Genomic DNA, 18,054 nt, shown 5'->3' with positions numbered 1-18,054 from the left:
AAGTTATTTTTTTTTTTTTTTTATCATAAAGAATTTTGTTCTTTCGTATTATAAAAAATTTTATATAAAATATATTTTCATAAATATTTTTAGTTTATATATATGTTTTTTTAAAGATGCCAACAATAATAAAAGGAGGTAATATATTTAATTTTAGAATGAAATATTTAATTATACTTTTATTTATTTCTCACTTTTTTCTTTTTTTTTTTTTTATATTACTTGTACCATTTTAATTTTTTAGATAAACTAATTGTCTTTTTTTTTTTTTTTTTCTTTCATTCTAATAGGTAATACAAGTAGAAAAGAGTTAAGAAAAATGAAAAGAAAACAAAAAAAAAAAAATAGAATGCTCTTTTCAAAAAATAAAGTAATTAGAAAAAAGGAAAATTTTGAGCCTCAAAGTTTAAGTTACATTTCAAAAGAAGAAAAAAGAAAGAAAGGAGTACAAGAAAATATAAATAGGAAGTTCAAAAAGTCTAAAAAAGTTAATAAAAGTAAAAATTTAAATATTCAATTAAAAAATAATAAAGCAAATGGTAATCAAAATTATAATTTATATGTAGAACAAAAAAAAGACGATATTTTATTATCATATTTATCGAAAAAATTGAATATTAACAATCATGATAGTAATAATGAAGAGAAACTTTTTAAAGAATTAGAAAATGATGGATTTGATACAAAACTGTTAAAACTAACAGATATAATATTTAATGAATTTCAAAAACAGTATAAAAAAAATAAAAATGGGATAAATGAAATAAAAAATAATAAAGAAAATACTTTTCGAGATAAGAAAAATAACCAAGAAAGCTTAAATAATGATAAAAATATAATAAACAATCAAATTATTACATTAGAAAAAAAAAAAAATAAAATAGAAACAAAAGATAAAATTATTAATAAAAAAGATAAAAAAAAAAAAAACGAAAAAAAAAATTTAAAAAAAATATTTAAAGAAGAAGAAAAATATAGTATAAAAAATATAGATGATATAAAGAAAAAAAAACAAAAATATGAAGAAGGTGAAGAAATAGTAAAAACAGGAGAAAAAAATAAGAAAGTTTTATTTAACTATTCTGAGCAAACAAAAAAAATAGATAAATTTCTGATGGTATCTTTGAATAAAACATCAGAATTCAATATAAAAAATATTATACAAGACATGTGTAAATATTTTCATGAATTAAATGATTTAAAATTAAAAGTAATTTTTAATGATTCTTTAATAAAAATTTTATCCAATTATTTTAGAAATGTAAATACTACTGATATTCATATAGGCATATTTTCAGTTACTATATGTGTTTTAAATAGTTTATTGTATCAGGATTTGCTTAAGGATTTTTTGAAGGCATTAATAGGTATTTTTAAAGATTATTACGAGGATAATATTAACTTAATGAAAAAAATCGAGAAAGAAAATGAATTAAATAATACTTTAAATATAAATGATAATGAAAAAGTTTATAATGATATAAATGCAAATGGCATAAACAGCAACAATATTTATAATAATAATAATGATAAAGATTATCTGAAAGATAAAAAAAAGAAAAAAAATGATATAATAAGTAAAGAGGAATATGAAAAGTATCAAGATTTTAAAATTATAATGAAAAATTTATTGAAGTGTTTTAGCTTGTTCTATGCATTAAATTATTTGGATTTTGAATTTATAATTGATGTAATTAATTTATTATGTGAAAGTATTAGTATAAACAATGTAGACAATATAATTATCATTCTAAAAATATGCGGCATGAAATTAAAAAAAGACGATACCTCTCATTTAAATTATATTTCAGATTATTTGAAAAAACAAATAGACAACTACATTGTAAACAACAATATTAATATCGAAAGAAGTAAGTTAAGATTTTTAATTAAAGATATAGAAGATTTAAAAAATGGAAAAATGAAATTTTACTTTTTAAATAAATTTGAATTTCTTTTTAGTGTTTTAAAAGAATTTGAGAATAAATATAATTTTAAAAGAAATGTTCTATACTTTTCTTTTGTAAACATCTTTAAAAACGATAATTCAGGTACAGAAGTAGATAAAAAGAAAAAGAAAACTAATAAAATAAATAAAATCGATGATATTAATGCAAAGAAAACAAATACTATAGAAGAAAAAGTTCAAAAATTAAATTATTTAATAGAAGAAGGAAATTCCAATGATATCCATTTCAATAAATTACTAAAAAAATACAAAATTCAAGGCATATTACCTAAAAAAATATTTTTGGTTATCCGGAATAGTTTAAATGTAGATGAATGTGTTCACAATTTATCTGCCTTCTTAAAAAAGAAAAAAAACATACCTTTTGTTATTCAAACGATTATACAAGCACTTTTATATGATAAAAAATATAAAGAAGCTTATGAGAAAATATTAGCTAATATATCAAATTTTAAAAATAGGATTTTTTTATTCAGTTTAAAAACAGTTTTTATAAATTACATGAAAAATATCATTAATTATGACTTAAAAAAGGTATTATTTTTAAGTAAATTGTTTGTTTACTTATTAAAGGAAAAATTAATAAGCTTTCAAATTTTTAAATACATTGAAATTAATGAAGAAACAAAGTTAAACCCTCAAGAAAATTACAATTTATCATTTTTTTTTAAAACAATATTTATTTTAATATCTTTGGATGAATCGGATAATTTATCTAATAATGAAGCTTGGAATAACATATTAGAAATTATAAAAAATGAAAAATTTAACATTTCTACTATATATTCTTTTAAAAAAATTATTAAGAAATACATATATGATGAAGTTGAAAACATATTAAAGATATACCCCGATTTCAATATAAAATATATTGAAAATTTTCATAAGATACTGGATCAGCAAAAGTAGATACGTGTATTTTTATAATTTTCTTATTAGAGAATGCACTACAATTTATATACATTTTATTTATGATAAATTTATATTTGAATTACTTCATATTTATTTTACTCTTTTTTTTTTTTTTTTTGTGTTATTTATTTTATTTTTATTATATACGTAATAATCTTTATTATTATTTTTTTTTTAAATTTATACATTTTTTTTTTCTCACATTTTATAAAATTTTTAATAAATTTAAAAAAAATTATCTTTTATATGTTTTATCTATATTTTTAATTTTTTATCTAATTTCATTTCTTCTTTTCAGTATTTACTTTTTTTTTTTTTTTTTACTTCGCTTAATATACGAATCTACAAAAATATTAAAATTTTTTCAACATTTAACTAAAAATATGTGTTTTTTTTTTTTTTTTTTGGTACATAACAAAATAATGTATTTATTTGCAATATAGTTATATTAATATCATTAAATATGTTGTTAACAAAGGATTTTATTATTGAAAAAACCTTTTATATGAAAGTGCTTTTTTTTTTCTTGATGCCCTTAAAAATATGCTTAGAAAGATTTTTCTTTTATTGATTATGATACATTATGAGAAGGTTATAAAAGGTTTTCTTTTAAATTTTTCAAAAAAAAAAATATTCTTTTTGAATAATAAAAAAAATAAAAATATTACACGAAAGCATATATTTAGCAATATATATTGTATGAAAAAGATTAAAAAAAATGAATTTCATGACAGATGCATAATAAAAGTTAAAGGAGGAAATGGGGGTGATGGTATATGTAGTTTTACAGTGTTTTCTCAAAAAAAAAATAAAAAATATGCATCAGGAGGAAGAGGAGGAAGGGGGGGTGATGTATATTTAGTTGGTAATAAAAAAATTGATAATTTTTTTAATTTAAAATTAAGAGCCTTTTATTATGGTGGAAATGGAAAGAATGGAAGAAACAACAATCAAAATGGAGAAAATGGAAAAGATGAGTATATAAATATTCCATTAAATACTATTATCTATAATGAAGAAAAAAAATATATTAATTTTATTTATATGAATAATCAGAAAATTTTAATATCAAAAGGTGGTAAAGGAGGAAAAGGAAACTACTCCTTCAGAACTAGAAATTTGAAAATACCATTCGTTTGCCAATATGGAGAAAAAACAAAAGAAAAAAAAATATTTCTAAAAAAAATATTCTTTTGTGATTTTAGTATCATTGGATATCCTAATGTAGGGAAAAGTACTCTGTTAAATAAAATTACTAGTGCAAATGTAAAAATAGCAAATTATAGCTATACATCAAAATTTCCTAATTTAGGAATATTTAAATGTAATAAAGATAAAAAGAAATTAGAAAAAGATGCTTTTGATTATACAGAAGAACAAAATATTAATGAAAATGACGTAGATGGAAACGAAATAAATGAAAATGAAATAAATGAAAATGAAATAAATGAAAATGAAATAAATGAAAATGAAATAAATAAAAATGAAATAAATGAAAATGAAATAAATGAAAATGAAATAAATGAAAATGAAACAAATGAAAATGAAACAAATGAAAATGAAATTCAAAATATAGTAAAAAATAATTATACAATAATTGATTTTCCTGGTATAATAAAAAATTTGAATGAAAAAATAAACAACATATCATATAAGTATCTTGAACACCTAAAAAATAGTAAAATGCTAATTTATATGTTTGATATAAATAATAATGATATTATAGATAATTATAAAAATATAAAAAGTGTATTAGTTAAATATGATGAAAATTTTAAAAATAAAAAAGAAGTTGTAGTTTTGAATAAAATTGACCTATATGAAGACAAAGAAAATATAAATTTACTAATTAATTATTTGAAAGAAAATTTAAAGATTGATAGAATATTTTGTATTTCTGCATTAACTGGAGAAAATGTTGAAAATACAATGGATGAATTAATTTTAAATATTGATGATAAGAATACATTAAATGAATTTTTAAAAATTTTACCTAAGCCAATTGACATTGAGAAAATAGAAAATAGTGATTATTATGATCCTTATGATTATAAAATTTATAAATATAATGAAAACATTTACATAATAAAAGGGAAATATATAGAAAATCAAGCAAATATTTTCAATTTTTCAAAGTGTGATAGCTCAAAAATATTTATGAAAATATTAGATGATTTAAATATAAATGTGAAATTAAAAAACATAGGAGCAAAGGAAGGCGATAGAATTATTGTGAATAATTATTCGTATAATTTCGATATTAATTATTGAACAAGTAAATTTTTATATATATTAAAAAAAATATATATATAAACTATTTTATTTTTAAGCTTATATAAGATCATTTTTAACTATTTTTTTTCTTTTCCTCTTTTTTTTTTTTCGTTCATTCATATTTAATATACACTTCTACTAAAATTTGAATAATGTAAAATCTTTTTTTTTTTTTAAATGATTTAAATTTTTGCTTATTATTTTTTTATAATATTACTATTTTTAAATATATAACATCAATATAAAAACATTTAATGAAAATATCTTCAAATTTTGAGTTTTTTTAGTTTTTTTTCTTTTTTTTTTTTTGATCATATAACATAAATATCCTGTGAAACAATTTAATAGATTTGTATTTTTTTTTATGAAGATTTCTTTTTAAACTTATTTATACTTGTATTTTTTATAATTATATTTTTCTAAAATGATAAAAAAAAAGATTAAAAGAAAAAGGAACCTTAAAACATCTTTTAAAAATAATTCAAATTATGATAAGGAAAAAAATAATTTTTTGGTTCGTGAACAAACTAATAATAGTAATTTAATGCATGAGAGAAACATACATAAAAATAATTTTATCAATTTTGAAGAATTAAGTAAAAAATATACTTTTTTAAATATTTTTTTATACAAAAATAAAAGAGGGAAAATATCTTATGATTTTGAAAAATCAATGGCCATATATTTTTTAAGTAAAGCTATATTAAAACAATATTACGATATTAATTTTTACTTACCTTATGTTCATAAAATTGATTCTCTTTTTGATAAACTTTCATCAGATCAAATTATTGAACAAATATTTATAAATCCTAAAGAAATAAATAATTTTAAACAACTTATTTTAGATGCTTATAACGAGCACAATAACACCTTATTAAACCTGAAAAATATAAATAAACAAAATATATTAAATGAATTAAATATTAACTTAACAAATCAAAATGAAAACACTCAAAGAGAAAATGATAAGAGAAATTTCTTATGCCCATGCATTCCTGGGAGAGTAAATTACATTCATTTTTTAGCTGATCTAACAAGTTTAAGAAATTTAGACAAATTTTCAAAAGAAAATGAACATTTTGAAAATTCTGAAAAAATCAAAATGTATGAAAGCACTAGAAAAAATAATTCAAAAATATTATATGGTAATATAATAAAGGTTTTAGATATAGGAGTGGGTGCTAATTGCATATATCCACTTTTAGGAAATCGTATTTATGAATGGGCATTTATTGGTGTAGATATAAATATGGAATGCTTAAAAATTTCTCATATAAATATTTTAGTAAATAATAAAGAAAAAGATATAAAATTGAAATATCAAAAAGACAGGAATAAAATATTTTTAAATGTGGTTAATGATACAGATTTATTTTTTTTTTCCATGTGTAATCCTCCATTTTATAGTATATTGGAAGAAGTTAATAGAAACCCTTTTAGAATTTTAGAAGCTAATATAGATGAAGTTGTTTATTTTGATGAAGAAAATATATATAAGGAAAAAGATAATTTAATGAGTAACAATAATACAGATGAGCACAATTTACAAGATAATACAAGGAATGATATTTTTTCTAATTATTTTTGTTTAAATAAAAAAGAATATTTGAACAATAATAAAGAAAGTAAATGTGTAATTGAAAATATTAATGAAAATGAAATTCAAAACATAAATGAAAGAGAAAATAAATGTTTTAATAAAAATATATATTTTAATGATACTGCAAAAAGATGTGAAGAAACACAGAATATAGTAAATTGTAAGAATGCAGGAGGAGAATATAATTTTATTTTAAAAATGATTAATGAAAGTAATTATTACTTTTACAATATTATATGGTTTAGTACATTAGTATCAAAGTTTAAAAATGTTAAATTAATAAAAAATGAAATAATAAAATCAATGAGGCTATATAATATCTATAGTAAAAATCAAGTTTCTTTTTTGAATGAAATCATAAATAATAACATACATTTTGATAATTTTTTTTATCTTCAAAATATAAAAACTGTTGAATTTCCTATATATATTTCTCAATATAGAATTTTTAAATCTTATAGTGGGAAAATAATTAGATGGATAATTTGTTGGTCATATTATAATGAACAACAAATTGATAATTTAAAAAAATTATTTTATGATAAAATTTCAAAAATGAAAACGAAAATAGCATGTTAACATCATTTATTCAAAAAATATTTATTTATAAAATCAAAACAAAAAAAAAATAGTTTAATTATAAAATGATAAAAATATAATTATGATCATTTTTATGCAAAAAAAAAAAAAAAAAAAATGGATATTAAAAATTATTAAAAGTAAGAAAATTCTATTTAAATATTCAACAAAATTATTTTTAAAACATAAAGAAATAAAAAAAAAAAAAAAAATTATATATAATATTATGTATAAGGACTTTGGTATTGAAGTAAAATTTTTTTTAATTTATTGAGATAAGAATATTAAAATATGAAAGAATATCTAAATCATTCATTTTCTCATATGCTTCAATAGAATTTCTTATGTAATTTTCAATTTCATCATATTCGCTCGAATCTATATCAGTTCTTTTCATACTTTCTATATTTATGTTTATGCTATTATTATAATATATAATTTCTTTTACTTTAAAATTGTTATTATTTATAGATAAAGAAATACATTTTTCTAAGTTTCTATTCCATTCAAAATTTTTATTATCATTTGAAAATTTTTGATTTAAATATCCTATTAAAATAGACTTTTTTGCTATTTCTGTTAATATTTCATCATTAAAATCTTTAAATAAAATGTTTTCCTTTAAAACACAAATATAATTCTTAATTTCATTATCATTTTCTATATTATTCATCATAACTATAAAATTTTTTTTTTTATTTAAGAAAAGAATTATTACTTCTCTAATTACATCCTTATATTTTTTTCCAATTTTTTTAAAATTAATAAGATTTCCTATTTTGGAATTATTATTATCCATGAAAGTGCCAAATAATTTTTCATTTTGCAAATCTTCATTTTTTGCTTTTTTTTCTATTTCTTCTATGGTTAAGTTTTTATTTATTAAGTGAGAAACATCCTTCTCACTTTTATTTAACATTCTTAATATTTCATCTTCTTTTAAATTTAACTCTATCATTAACTTTTTAAAATTATTACTGTTTATAATTTCTTTGCTTTGTTCTGGATTTAGTTCACTAGTTAATGAATTATCTTGCAACTTGAAGTATTTCAGAAAATAAAAATGTTCATCCTTTAAATCATCTGAAATGTTATTATCTTTTTTTATTTCATTTTTCTTGATATAGCTCAGTAACGATTTATATTGATCTTTTTCTATTTTCTTTTCTCTTTTTGATTTTTTTTTTTTTTTTTTTTTTATTGAGTTTATGTTTTGGTCTTTATTTTGTGTATTAACTTCTTCCTTTTTTTTATTTGTTTTTTCTTTTTCATCTAATTTTTTTAATTTTGATTCTTTTACTAAATGTATTTGCGTATCATTATGATTTTTTTTTTTTCTTTTCAAAGAATTAAATATATCTTTGGAATATGCAAGAAAACTTTCTGAATATACATTTCTGTATATTTTAACATTTATTGTATTTATATAAAGTACATTTTTATTTGGTATCAAATAACATTTGTAAAAAAATGCACTCATTAAATATATAAAATTATAGAAAATGAACACGGAGTTTTTCATTCTCACGATTAGATATATTATATTCGTGCAGCACACCTTACTCTTTATTTAGTGGCTAATATATCATATTTTAATTAAAAACTTAGGAATATTTTAAATATCTTTAAGCTCTTTCGACATTGTCATGTTATATATAAATTTAATTTAATTATATAAATATTTTTACATGTCATTATATTTCTATTTTTTATCCTAGTTTTATATATATTTATCTTAGAATAATACAAATTGCTTACATACTTTTAATTTTTTTTTTATTTCATTCTTTCTATCAAAATCATTTAGTACTTCCAATAATTTTTTTTTTTTTTTTATACATGTAGTTTTTTCAATAAATATAAAGATCTCGTTTTGCTTTTTAATATTATTGTAAAAGCTAAACACACTTACATGTTGAAATGTACACTTTCATTTAATTTAAAAATTTGCTTTCATTTAATTTAAAAATTTATTTTCATTTAATTTAAAATATGTTTTCGTATTATAAAAATTAAAATTTTGTAATTAATTTTATTTTTATCTACCATTTTGATTACTTTATACATATTTTATATCTTTATGTTAAGATAAATTATTACATGCTCTCCACTAATGTAATCTTTTTTTATATATTATCTTTTTTAAAAAAAAATTAACTAATCTTTATTTATACGATAATATAATATACTTTTTATAGTTACTAGCATTTTAATTAATATCTTTTAAAGTTATAATCTTTTTAATTGAATATATTTTTTTCTATCTTAATTTTTAATTTTATTTATTAATTCAAAAATTGTAATAAATTAAATGATTATTTTTAAATTTCCTTTTTTTTTTTTTCTCATGCTTTAAAGATTCCATAAAAAATTTGTCTTTAATATTATGTAATTAATACATTATTTTTTTTTAATATATTTTACTTTAAGAAAAAAAAATATATGTATACATATATATATTTTATTTAATTTTATTATTTTTACAATATGGATAAGTTTATATTTTATTTTGCTTTTTTTATTCTTATACTTGTTAAAAAAAGTACATGCTGGTTAGATGAAGGCCATTTGTTAGTAAGTGCTATTGCATATCAGGGTTTAGATGATGAAGAACGAGCAATTTTAAATAAAATTTTTTCAAATTTCAAAGAAGATAATGAATTTAATCATCCTGTATCAGCAGCTGTATGGCCAGATCACATAAAATCATTTGATTATCAAGATCATGTTTATAATAGAAGAGTAGATATATTAAATTTAATGGACAATTGGCATTTTTTTAGTATTCCTTATAACCCATTAGGTGTTGATATTGATTTTTATGGCAAATGCTATAAAAAAAGAGATAATGCATTGCATATATTAAAATCTATTTTTACTACATTAAAAAACGTAAATAGAAAAGAAAATCATGGTACATACTTTTCCTACAACTTTCATTTACGATTTTTTATTCATATATTTGGTGATGCACATCAACCATTACATACAATAAGTTTTTATAATAAATATTTTCCTAAAGGAGATAATGGAGGAAATTTGATTTCCATACGATATAATGACAAAGTAGATAAATTACACCTTTTATGTGACAATCTTTTTTATTCAAGATCTAGTAAATGGCCAAATATTTCTCTTAATGAAATATTCAGTAAAGCTGATGAATTAAAGAAAAGTTATCCTCCTTATTCTTTTGGAAATAGATTAGAAACAGAAATGGATGAAATACAATATCTTGATTTCATAGTAAATGATTCTCATGCTTTAGCAATTAAATACATTTACTGTAATTTTCATCATGATTCTTTAAAAGAGGATGTTACCTATATTACAAACGATTTTCTTGTTCTTAATTTAAAAAAATTACTAAATGAGCAAATTGTTTTAGCAGGCTATAGATTAACACGTTACTTAAAGGTTATAATTGCTAATATTCCAAGAGATCTTGTTTAAATATATATATATATGAATACTAAAAATAAAAATACTTTAAATACATTTTATAAAGTTACATATGCATAATATATATTCGTATATGCAAAATAAATATTTGAATGTGCCATATATATATAAATACCCGTACTGTTTAATAGAAATCATTTTTTTCAAATTTTAAAATATTGAAAGAATATTTATTTATTTAATATAGTTTTTATTTTGATGATTTAATTTTCCCGTAATATATACACAATATTTGATTTATGCTTTAATTGAAATTATTATTGCCTGATAAAATGATAAAGATACATTACTTTTTTGTAATTTACACATATTTTATGTTTGATACATTTTTTTTCTTTTTTTTTTAAGGAAATTCTGTAATTTCATTCATATTTCTTTGAAAAAAATTTAACTTCATTATTTTATTTTTTAAAGTAATAAATGTCAATTTAAAAAAAAAAAATAGAATAAAATAAAATGCTAATTCTAAAAATATTCAATGTTACACAGTATTTTAATATTAATATAATACTTGGTAAAAATAATAATTAAATAATACTAAAAAAATGGAAAATATATTGAAGATAATATTATTAAAAAAAACAAATAATAGAAAAATGGATAGCATATATAATTTCTTTTCCATGAATTTATTTCCATTTGTTTATTTATCCTTAAAAGAAAAAAACATTAAAATGATCCTTTAATAAAAGAAGAATAATCCATAAAAAAAGTTTCCACTAAATCAGTGTAATCTATATGTGGAGCTTCTAAATATATATACATATATTAATTCTCATTAAGTACTTTATTTAGAAATGTATATGCATGCACACATTTTTTAATTAAAATACTTAGAATTCCTACTCTTTACTAATAAGCATTTTTGACTAAAATATTAAAGTTTGTATATCATTTATAATTAACACTTATAATTTTTGTTATGTAAAAATTCTCTATAATCTCATTATATAAATATATATATTTTTTTTTTTATTAATTATTTTAAACAAAAACATATATAAAAATTATACTTCATAAGTTTTATAATTAAGTTATTTTAAGTAATATTATTTATTAATAAAAGAAGATAATTATCTGATAACAAAAAAAAAAAAAAAAGTAAAATAAGATGATATGCCCGATATATTAAATCTTAATAATAAAGATTCAAGTGCATACTTAAAAGTTTTAATATTAACTTAAATATATAGCAATAATTTTCTTTCTAGTATGATTTTTTTTTTTTTTAAATCAATCTATTCTTAATTTATTTTCTAATATTTTGAATTGAGTATTTTGACTTCATTTAAAGCTATATATTTATACATAGTTTTAGAAATTTACAAATATAAAAAATTCTAATTTAAAAACTTTTATTTATTGATATTTTAAATATAAAATTTTAATTATTAATTTTATATGTAAAGTTTTATTCTTTTTTTTAATTATACGCATTAAAATTTAAATGATTAAATTATAATTATATATTTTATGCGTAAGTATTTTTAGAAAATCTTTTTTTTTTTCCCCCTTATAGATGTACGATTAAAATAAAAATATACCTTGTATCTTTCATAATTTTTTTTTTCAAAGTATATTAGTTATTTTTTTTATTCACTTAGTAAATTAAAAATTTTTAAATTCTAGATAATTTTTAATAATGAGATACTTAATAAAAACATATATATTTAAATATTTTTGATTAATCGCAAGATTTTAAAATATAGTAACTTTATAAATTATAAATATATGTTTGCATAAATTTCTGGGATTTTTTAAATTATTTTTCATTTTATGCTTTTTCTTTAGAAGCATGTATATCTATTCCAATATGTATATTTTTTATTTAATTTTCTAGTATAAATTATGATTAAATTTACAGTATTATTATTATTTTTTTTCGTTCTTTTTATTAAGAAAAATGTGTGTTGGTCCGATGAAGTACATATGATAATAACTGCAATTGCACTTGATGGTTTAACTGATAAAGAAAGAAGAATTCTCAATAGGATTCTATTAAATTATAAAGAAGATAAAGATTTTAACGATAAGATAAGTGCTTCAATATGGGCTGATCATTTAAAACCAAATGAGTTTAATCCTTTCTATCCTAATGCTGTCAGAAGAGTTGAAATATTAGATATATTTAGTGATTGGCATTATGTATCGACTGCATATAATCCTACAAAAATAAATCTTCCTTCATATTATTTAAATGCACAGAAAGGAAAATATAATGCTATAGGAGTACTAAAACATATTTACAAAACATTAGTGCAAGTACAGAAAAAGGCTAAATATGGTACTTTTTTTTCATACAACTTTTATCTAAGATTTTTCATTCATATATTTGCTGACCTCCATCAGCCAATGCATGCAATATTATTTTTTAATAAGAACTTTCCTCATGGAGATAAAGGAGGTTTAGAAATTACTTTATCTTACCATAATTACATGGGAAACTTACATCATTTATGTGATAACATTTTTAACTCAAGAAAAAAACGTTGGCCTCTTATAAATACTAACGATGCTGAGAAAGATGCTCATTTAATGATGAGTTCTTATCCTCCTATAAGTTTCCATGATAGAATATTAAATCCGTCTGATAAAATGAATTTTATAGATAGCATAGCAGGTGAATCCCATGAATTAGCTGTTAATCATATTTATTCTCATTTTCCTTTATCCACATTAAGTAAAGATGTACCAATTAAAGTTAATCAGCATTTTGTTCTTAAATTAAAAGAATTATTAAACAAACAAATGATTATAGCAGGATATAGATTATCATATTATTTAAGAGATATGCTTTTAAATGTTCCTGATGATCTTTGAAAATGTACACATAAAAATATAATTAGTTGTAATTTTAAAGGGAAATTATGCAACTAAGTTATGTATTTATATAAAATCAACAAAAAAGCTTATTCATGTTATTTTTAAAATTCTAATTAACATTTTAATTGAAAATTATATATATTTGCTTATTTAATATATGATATTCACTATTTTTCTTTGAAAAATTTATTAAATATTTTTCTTTATTACTTTAAATTGTTCGTAATATTATTTTTTATTTTACCGTTTTTTTTAATTGTTATTATTATTCTATATGTAAATTCATTAAAATGGACATAAAATTGCCTTTTTTTTTTTTTTTAATTTTATTTTGATATAAGACACATTTTTTTTTTTTATGAACAATTATTTATATGTTCCAGTTTATATATTTGATTTTATTTTTAAAATTATTATAAAAGTTTAAAAATTTTTTTAGAAGAAAAAAAAAATGAAGTTTATAGCAATTATAAAACTATATATTCTTAATGATGATTTCTTATTTTCAACATTTTTTAGTTTGGAGAAAATTTTTCATTAAAACCTCTCTTAAAATTAAAAAGAAAAATGAAGCTAATATATTAGATAAAAACCTTAATTACAAATGTTTTAGTTGAATAAATTATTGTCATTAAATATTTTTACTCTTCTTAATTATTTTTGAAATTCAAGCGAATTTTTTACGCATATTTCATAAAAAAAAAAATTAATACAATTAATTTAAAAATCTTTGTGAAAATTAATAAAATGTTTAGGTGATTGTTGTATATAATATTAATAAATATATGTATTTTATTAAAAAAAATTTTCATTAAAACATTTAAATGTAGATTTATTTAATTAAACAAAAATTCCACCTTGAAAAGATATATAACCATTTAATTGTTTTACTTTTTAATTATTTAAATATGCTTATATAATTATGGAAAATCCATAATAACAAAAAAAAAAAAAATTAATTTTTAGAAAATATAACTTATGTTTTAAATATACCATAAAGGTGAAAAAATAAATATATTGTCTGAATAAAAAAAAAAATGAAAGAATTAATAAAAGAAAAAAATATTATTTGAATGTAAAATAAAAAAAGAAAACTAGCACTAAAAAAAAAAGTTTTCATGCGAATAAAAAATTATAAAATAAAGAAAAAAAAAAAACAATAAATAAGAATTTTAAAATAGTATGTGCAATTAAAAAAAAAATATAAAAATTAAAAATAATGAAGTTCTGAAATAGATCTTATATTTAAAAAAAAATTATGTAATTAAAAAAAAAAAAAGGAAAACTCCATAGGAAATAAAAAAAAAAAATTTTAACTAAGATGTAAAAAAAAAAAAAATAATAGTGTCTTATCATATAAATATATTATAGTATTTCTTAATAATTTTTTTTCTTTATTATTATTAAAATGAATGTTTTAAAACAAATTGATGAATGTTTTATAAATTATATGAAAATATATGGTGACAAAGATATTGATTCCTATTGGGATGATGGAATTGTAGTTAATAAATATATAAAATTAGGAAATAGAGAGAAAAAAAATGAAGTAGAAGAAAATAAAATAAAAAAAGATAATATAAATGAGAATTTAATTAAAAATAACGAAGACTGCAATAAGACCAATTTAAATAATGAACCCAATAATTTCAAAAAGTTAAATTTAAATAATGAAAATTCCAATTTGAGTGAACTAAATACGGCTAATGAATCACATAATATAAACATAAAAAAGAAAAAGGAAAATTTATTTGTTTGTAATGATATAGTAGAAAAATGTATATGTTTAAATACTATCGAATATTTAGAAGAACTAAAAGATGCTACTTTAGTTAGGTGGACTTGTATGATTCAGCAAATAATTTCACCTGAAAGTTATTTAGGGATTTATAAATTAAAAAATAAAAAAAATGGAGAAATTATTATGAAAAGCTCGAAATATAAAGATTATATTGATACAGAAGAAAATTATGAAATAATTGATGATAATGATAGGAAACATTATGGAGAATATTATGAGTTAAATTTCGAAAAATATCATAAAGAAAAAGAAGATATTGAAATTGATAAAGAAATAAGACAGAACACTAAAGAGAATGAAGAAATATATGTAAATAATAATAATCATAAAAAAGAAGATTGTATTGATAATAATTATAATAATATATATTTTTACAGTAATGACTATAATTTTAAAAAGTATTGGAAACGATATTTATTTTTCTGTACTAGTATACCTGGAAATAAAAGTTCATGGTGCAAAGAATTATGTGATTATTCTTCATATCATAGTAATTATGAGATTTTTTTAAAAAATAGAAAAAATATTGAATACATGAAGAACATAAACAATAATGATAATTATTCCATATGCTCCACCAATATTTCAAACTATAAGAACAGTGATAATGTTAGTTTTGATAGTAATAATGATAATATAAAAATTTTAAAAGAATCTAATTACAACATTGAATTAGATACATTAAAAGAAAGCATTAATGATGATTATAAAAATAGTAAATCAGATAATATATATAATATAGATAAAAATATTAGTGTAAATCAGAAGAAAGGAAAAATTGGATGTATAATAAAAATATATGATGATAATAGTCAATATAATGGAGATAATGCTAATAATTTTCTAAAATTAAATGATATAATTGAAGTTATTGGAATTTATCGTAAACACCAAATAAGGGATTATGATGATTATAAAAAAAATATGAATTTCTATTTTTTTTATGATCAAAATTTTTTAAAATATCCATGTATTCACGTGTTCCAATATACTAAAATAAATTACTTTAATCCTTTAAATAATTGCATATTATTTACGAATGAATTATCAAATATTCTTGAGAATGGGCCTTTTAAAGATATTAATGAATTAAGAAAGTATCTTCTTATATATATATCAAGATCTTTTTCTAACGATTTGTTAGTCGCTCATTACTTTTTTTTTTATTTATGTGGAAACTATATCAAAGAAAGTAAATTAAAATTAGGAAAAATTAGTTTAAATATTTTTAATATTGATTATAAAGAAGAAAAATGTCCAGAACATAAAGTAAGTATTGGTGAAAATGATACAGATAGTTTAAATGATGTTAAGAATGAATTTATAAAAGATATAAGCAATGAAATATTTAACAGTAAAAAAGAATCTAGAAAAGTATTTAAAAATAATGAAAATGAAAAAAACTTATTTCAAAAAAATGCTGAATGTAACTTAAATATACAAGAAAATTGTCAAAAGGAATCAAAAAAGAGTTATCCTAAACATGCTAGAAAAATGAATAAAATGATTAAAAATTTAATTCCATTGTATAGATATATTCCTCTTATATTAAGGAAATTAAGTAGCAAATATTTAGTGTCTGTTATGAATCATAAATTTGGTGAATTAGAAAAGGGAAAGCTGCAATTGGCAAATAATACATATGTCGCTTTTGATGAGTGTTTATTGGAAGTTGGTAAACTTAATAATATTAGTTTGAAAAATTTCCAATGCATAGAAAGGTTAATTGTATCTCAAGAAATTCCTTTTATTTTTAATACAGATATCACTTTTGAAACTCAAAGTAATATACTAATTTTGTCAAAAAAACAATCAATGTTTAAAAATTATATTGACATAACTATACCGATATTACACTCACAAAATATGAATTATAATGAAAATAAAAGGGATTTTAATTTAAAAAATGAGATAGATAAAAAGAAAAATAATATTAATAATGAAAACAGGGATAAATATAATCAATATAAGGATGATATAAATGAAAATGAAAAAGATGTCAACCAAATTTTTTCAAAAGAATTTATTAACACAAATAAAAACTATAAACCTAGTGAAAATGAATTAATGCAATTTAGAAGATATGTAAATTATTTATTATTAAAAAATAATCCAGCCAAAATTCATCCTGATATAACAAATTACATTACTGAATCTTTTGTTTCTTTGAGACAAAAAAACAAAGAAGTAAATCAATTTCTTTTAAATTCTTGGATATGTATGTCTAGAATTTTAGCTTTTTCAGATGGATTTGATGAAATAAAAAAAGATCACTGGAATTATATCATGAAATTAGAAAATGAAAGAAGATTAAGAATGAATCATTTAAATAAGTTATATATTTAATTTTTTTTTTTTTTTTAAAGTACATACATATATTAATAGAATGAAATTTTCTTTAAATTGCTCCTTATATTTTTTACTTATTTAGGTATAAATTTTAGGTAATATATTTTATAATATTATTGAAAATATATATACAACTTTAATTTTATACACATTACATTTATTTATTACTATATATATGTATATTTTTTTAATTTCATATAACTTTGTTTTACATATTATTTTATTAAATTTTATAACAATTTAGTCAATTTTTATAACATATTATTGAATTTTAATCAGTTT

The 18,054-nt window shown here is 18.3% G+C and overlaps 7 protein-coding genes across 7 annotated transcripts; 6 read left to right on the top strand and 1 right to left on the bottom strand.

Moving 5' to 3' along the window:
- Window positions 1-319: 319 nt before the first annotated feature.
- On the top strand, window positions 320-2,878 carry PRELSG_1339600 (conserved Plasmodium protein, unknown function; the record flags this gene model as incomplete). The annotated part of the gene is made up of 1 exon (XM_028678931.1): window positions 320-2,878. The coding sequence occupies one exon, from the start codon at window positions 320-322 to the stop codon at window positions 2,876-2,878; it is 2,559 nt and encodes an 852-aa protein (XP_028536028.1).
- A 546-nt stretch (window positions 2,879-3,424) lies between these two features.
- Window positions 3,425-5,152, top strand: PRELSG_1339500 (GTP-binding protein, putative; the record flags this gene model as incomplete). The annotated part of the gene is made up of 1 exon (XM_028678930.1): window positions 3,425-5,152. The coding sequence occupies one exon, from the start codon at window positions 3,425-3,427 to the stop codon at window positions 5,150-5,152; it is 1,728 nt and encodes a 575-aa protein (XP_028536027.1).
- Window positions 5,153-5,579: 427 nt separating this feature from the next.
- On the top strand, window positions 5,580-7,337 carry PRELSG_1339400 (conserved Plasmodium protein, unknown function; the record flags this gene model as incomplete). Its single annotated transcript, XM_028678929.1, has 1 exon — window positions 5,580-7,337. The coding sequence occupies one exon, from the start codon at window positions 5,580-5,582 to the stop codon at window positions 7,335-7,337; it is 1,758 nt and encodes a 585-aa protein (XP_028536026.1).
- Window positions 7,338-7,599: 262 nt separating this feature from the next.
- PRELSG_1339300 (conserved Plasmodium protein, unknown function) lies at window positions 7,600-8,859 on the bottom strand (the record flags this gene model as incomplete). The annotated part of the gene is made up of 1 exon (XM_028678928.1): window positions 7,600-8,859. One exon carries the CDS (start codon window positions 8,857-8,859, stop codon window positions 7,600-7,602), a length of 1,260 nt encoding a protein of 419 aa, XP_028536025.1.
- Window positions 8,860-9,824: 965 nt separating this feature from the next.
- On the top strand, window positions 9,825-10,790 carry PRELSG_1339200 (p1/s1 nuclease, putative; the record flags this gene model as incomplete). Its single annotated transcript, XM_028678927.1, has 1 exon — window positions 9,825-10,790. The coding sequence occupies one exon, from the start codon at window positions 9,825-9,827 to the stop codon at window positions 10,788-10,790; it is 966 nt and encodes a 321-aa protein (XP_028536024.1).
- Window positions 10,791-12,647: 1,857 nt separating this feature from the next.
- PRELSG_1339100 (p1/s1 nuclease, putative) lies at window positions 12,648-13,619 on the top strand (the record flags this gene model as incomplete). Its single annotated transcript, XM_028678926.1, has 1 exon — window positions 12,648-13,619. One exon carries the CDS (start codon window positions 12,648-12,650, stop codon window positions 13,617-13,619), a length of 972 nt encoding a protein of 323 aa, XP_028536023.1.
- A 1,411-nt stretch (window positions 13,620-15,030) lies between these two features.
- On the top strand, window positions 15,031-17,769 carry PRELSG_1339000 (conserved Plasmodium protein, unknown function; the record flags this gene model as incomplete). Its single annotated transcript, XM_028678925.1, has 1 exon — window positions 15,031-17,769. The coding sequence occupies one exon, from the start codon at window positions 15,031-15,033 to the stop codon at window positions 17,767-17,769; it is 2,739 nt and encodes a 912-aa protein (XP_028536022.1).
- Window positions 17,770-18,054: the final 285 nt, after the last annotated feature.

Source organism: Plasmodium relictum (genome assembly GCF_900005765.1).
Source record: "Plasmodium relictum strain SGS1 genome assembly, chromosome: 13".
NCBI classification, from domain to species: domain Eukaryota; phylum Apicomplexa; class Aconoidasida; order Haemosporida; family Plasmodiidae; genus Plasmodium; species Plasmodium relictum.
The sequence above is the reverse complement of the archived record's forward strand: the minus strand, read 5'-3'. Positions and strand labels throughout refer to the sequence as shown.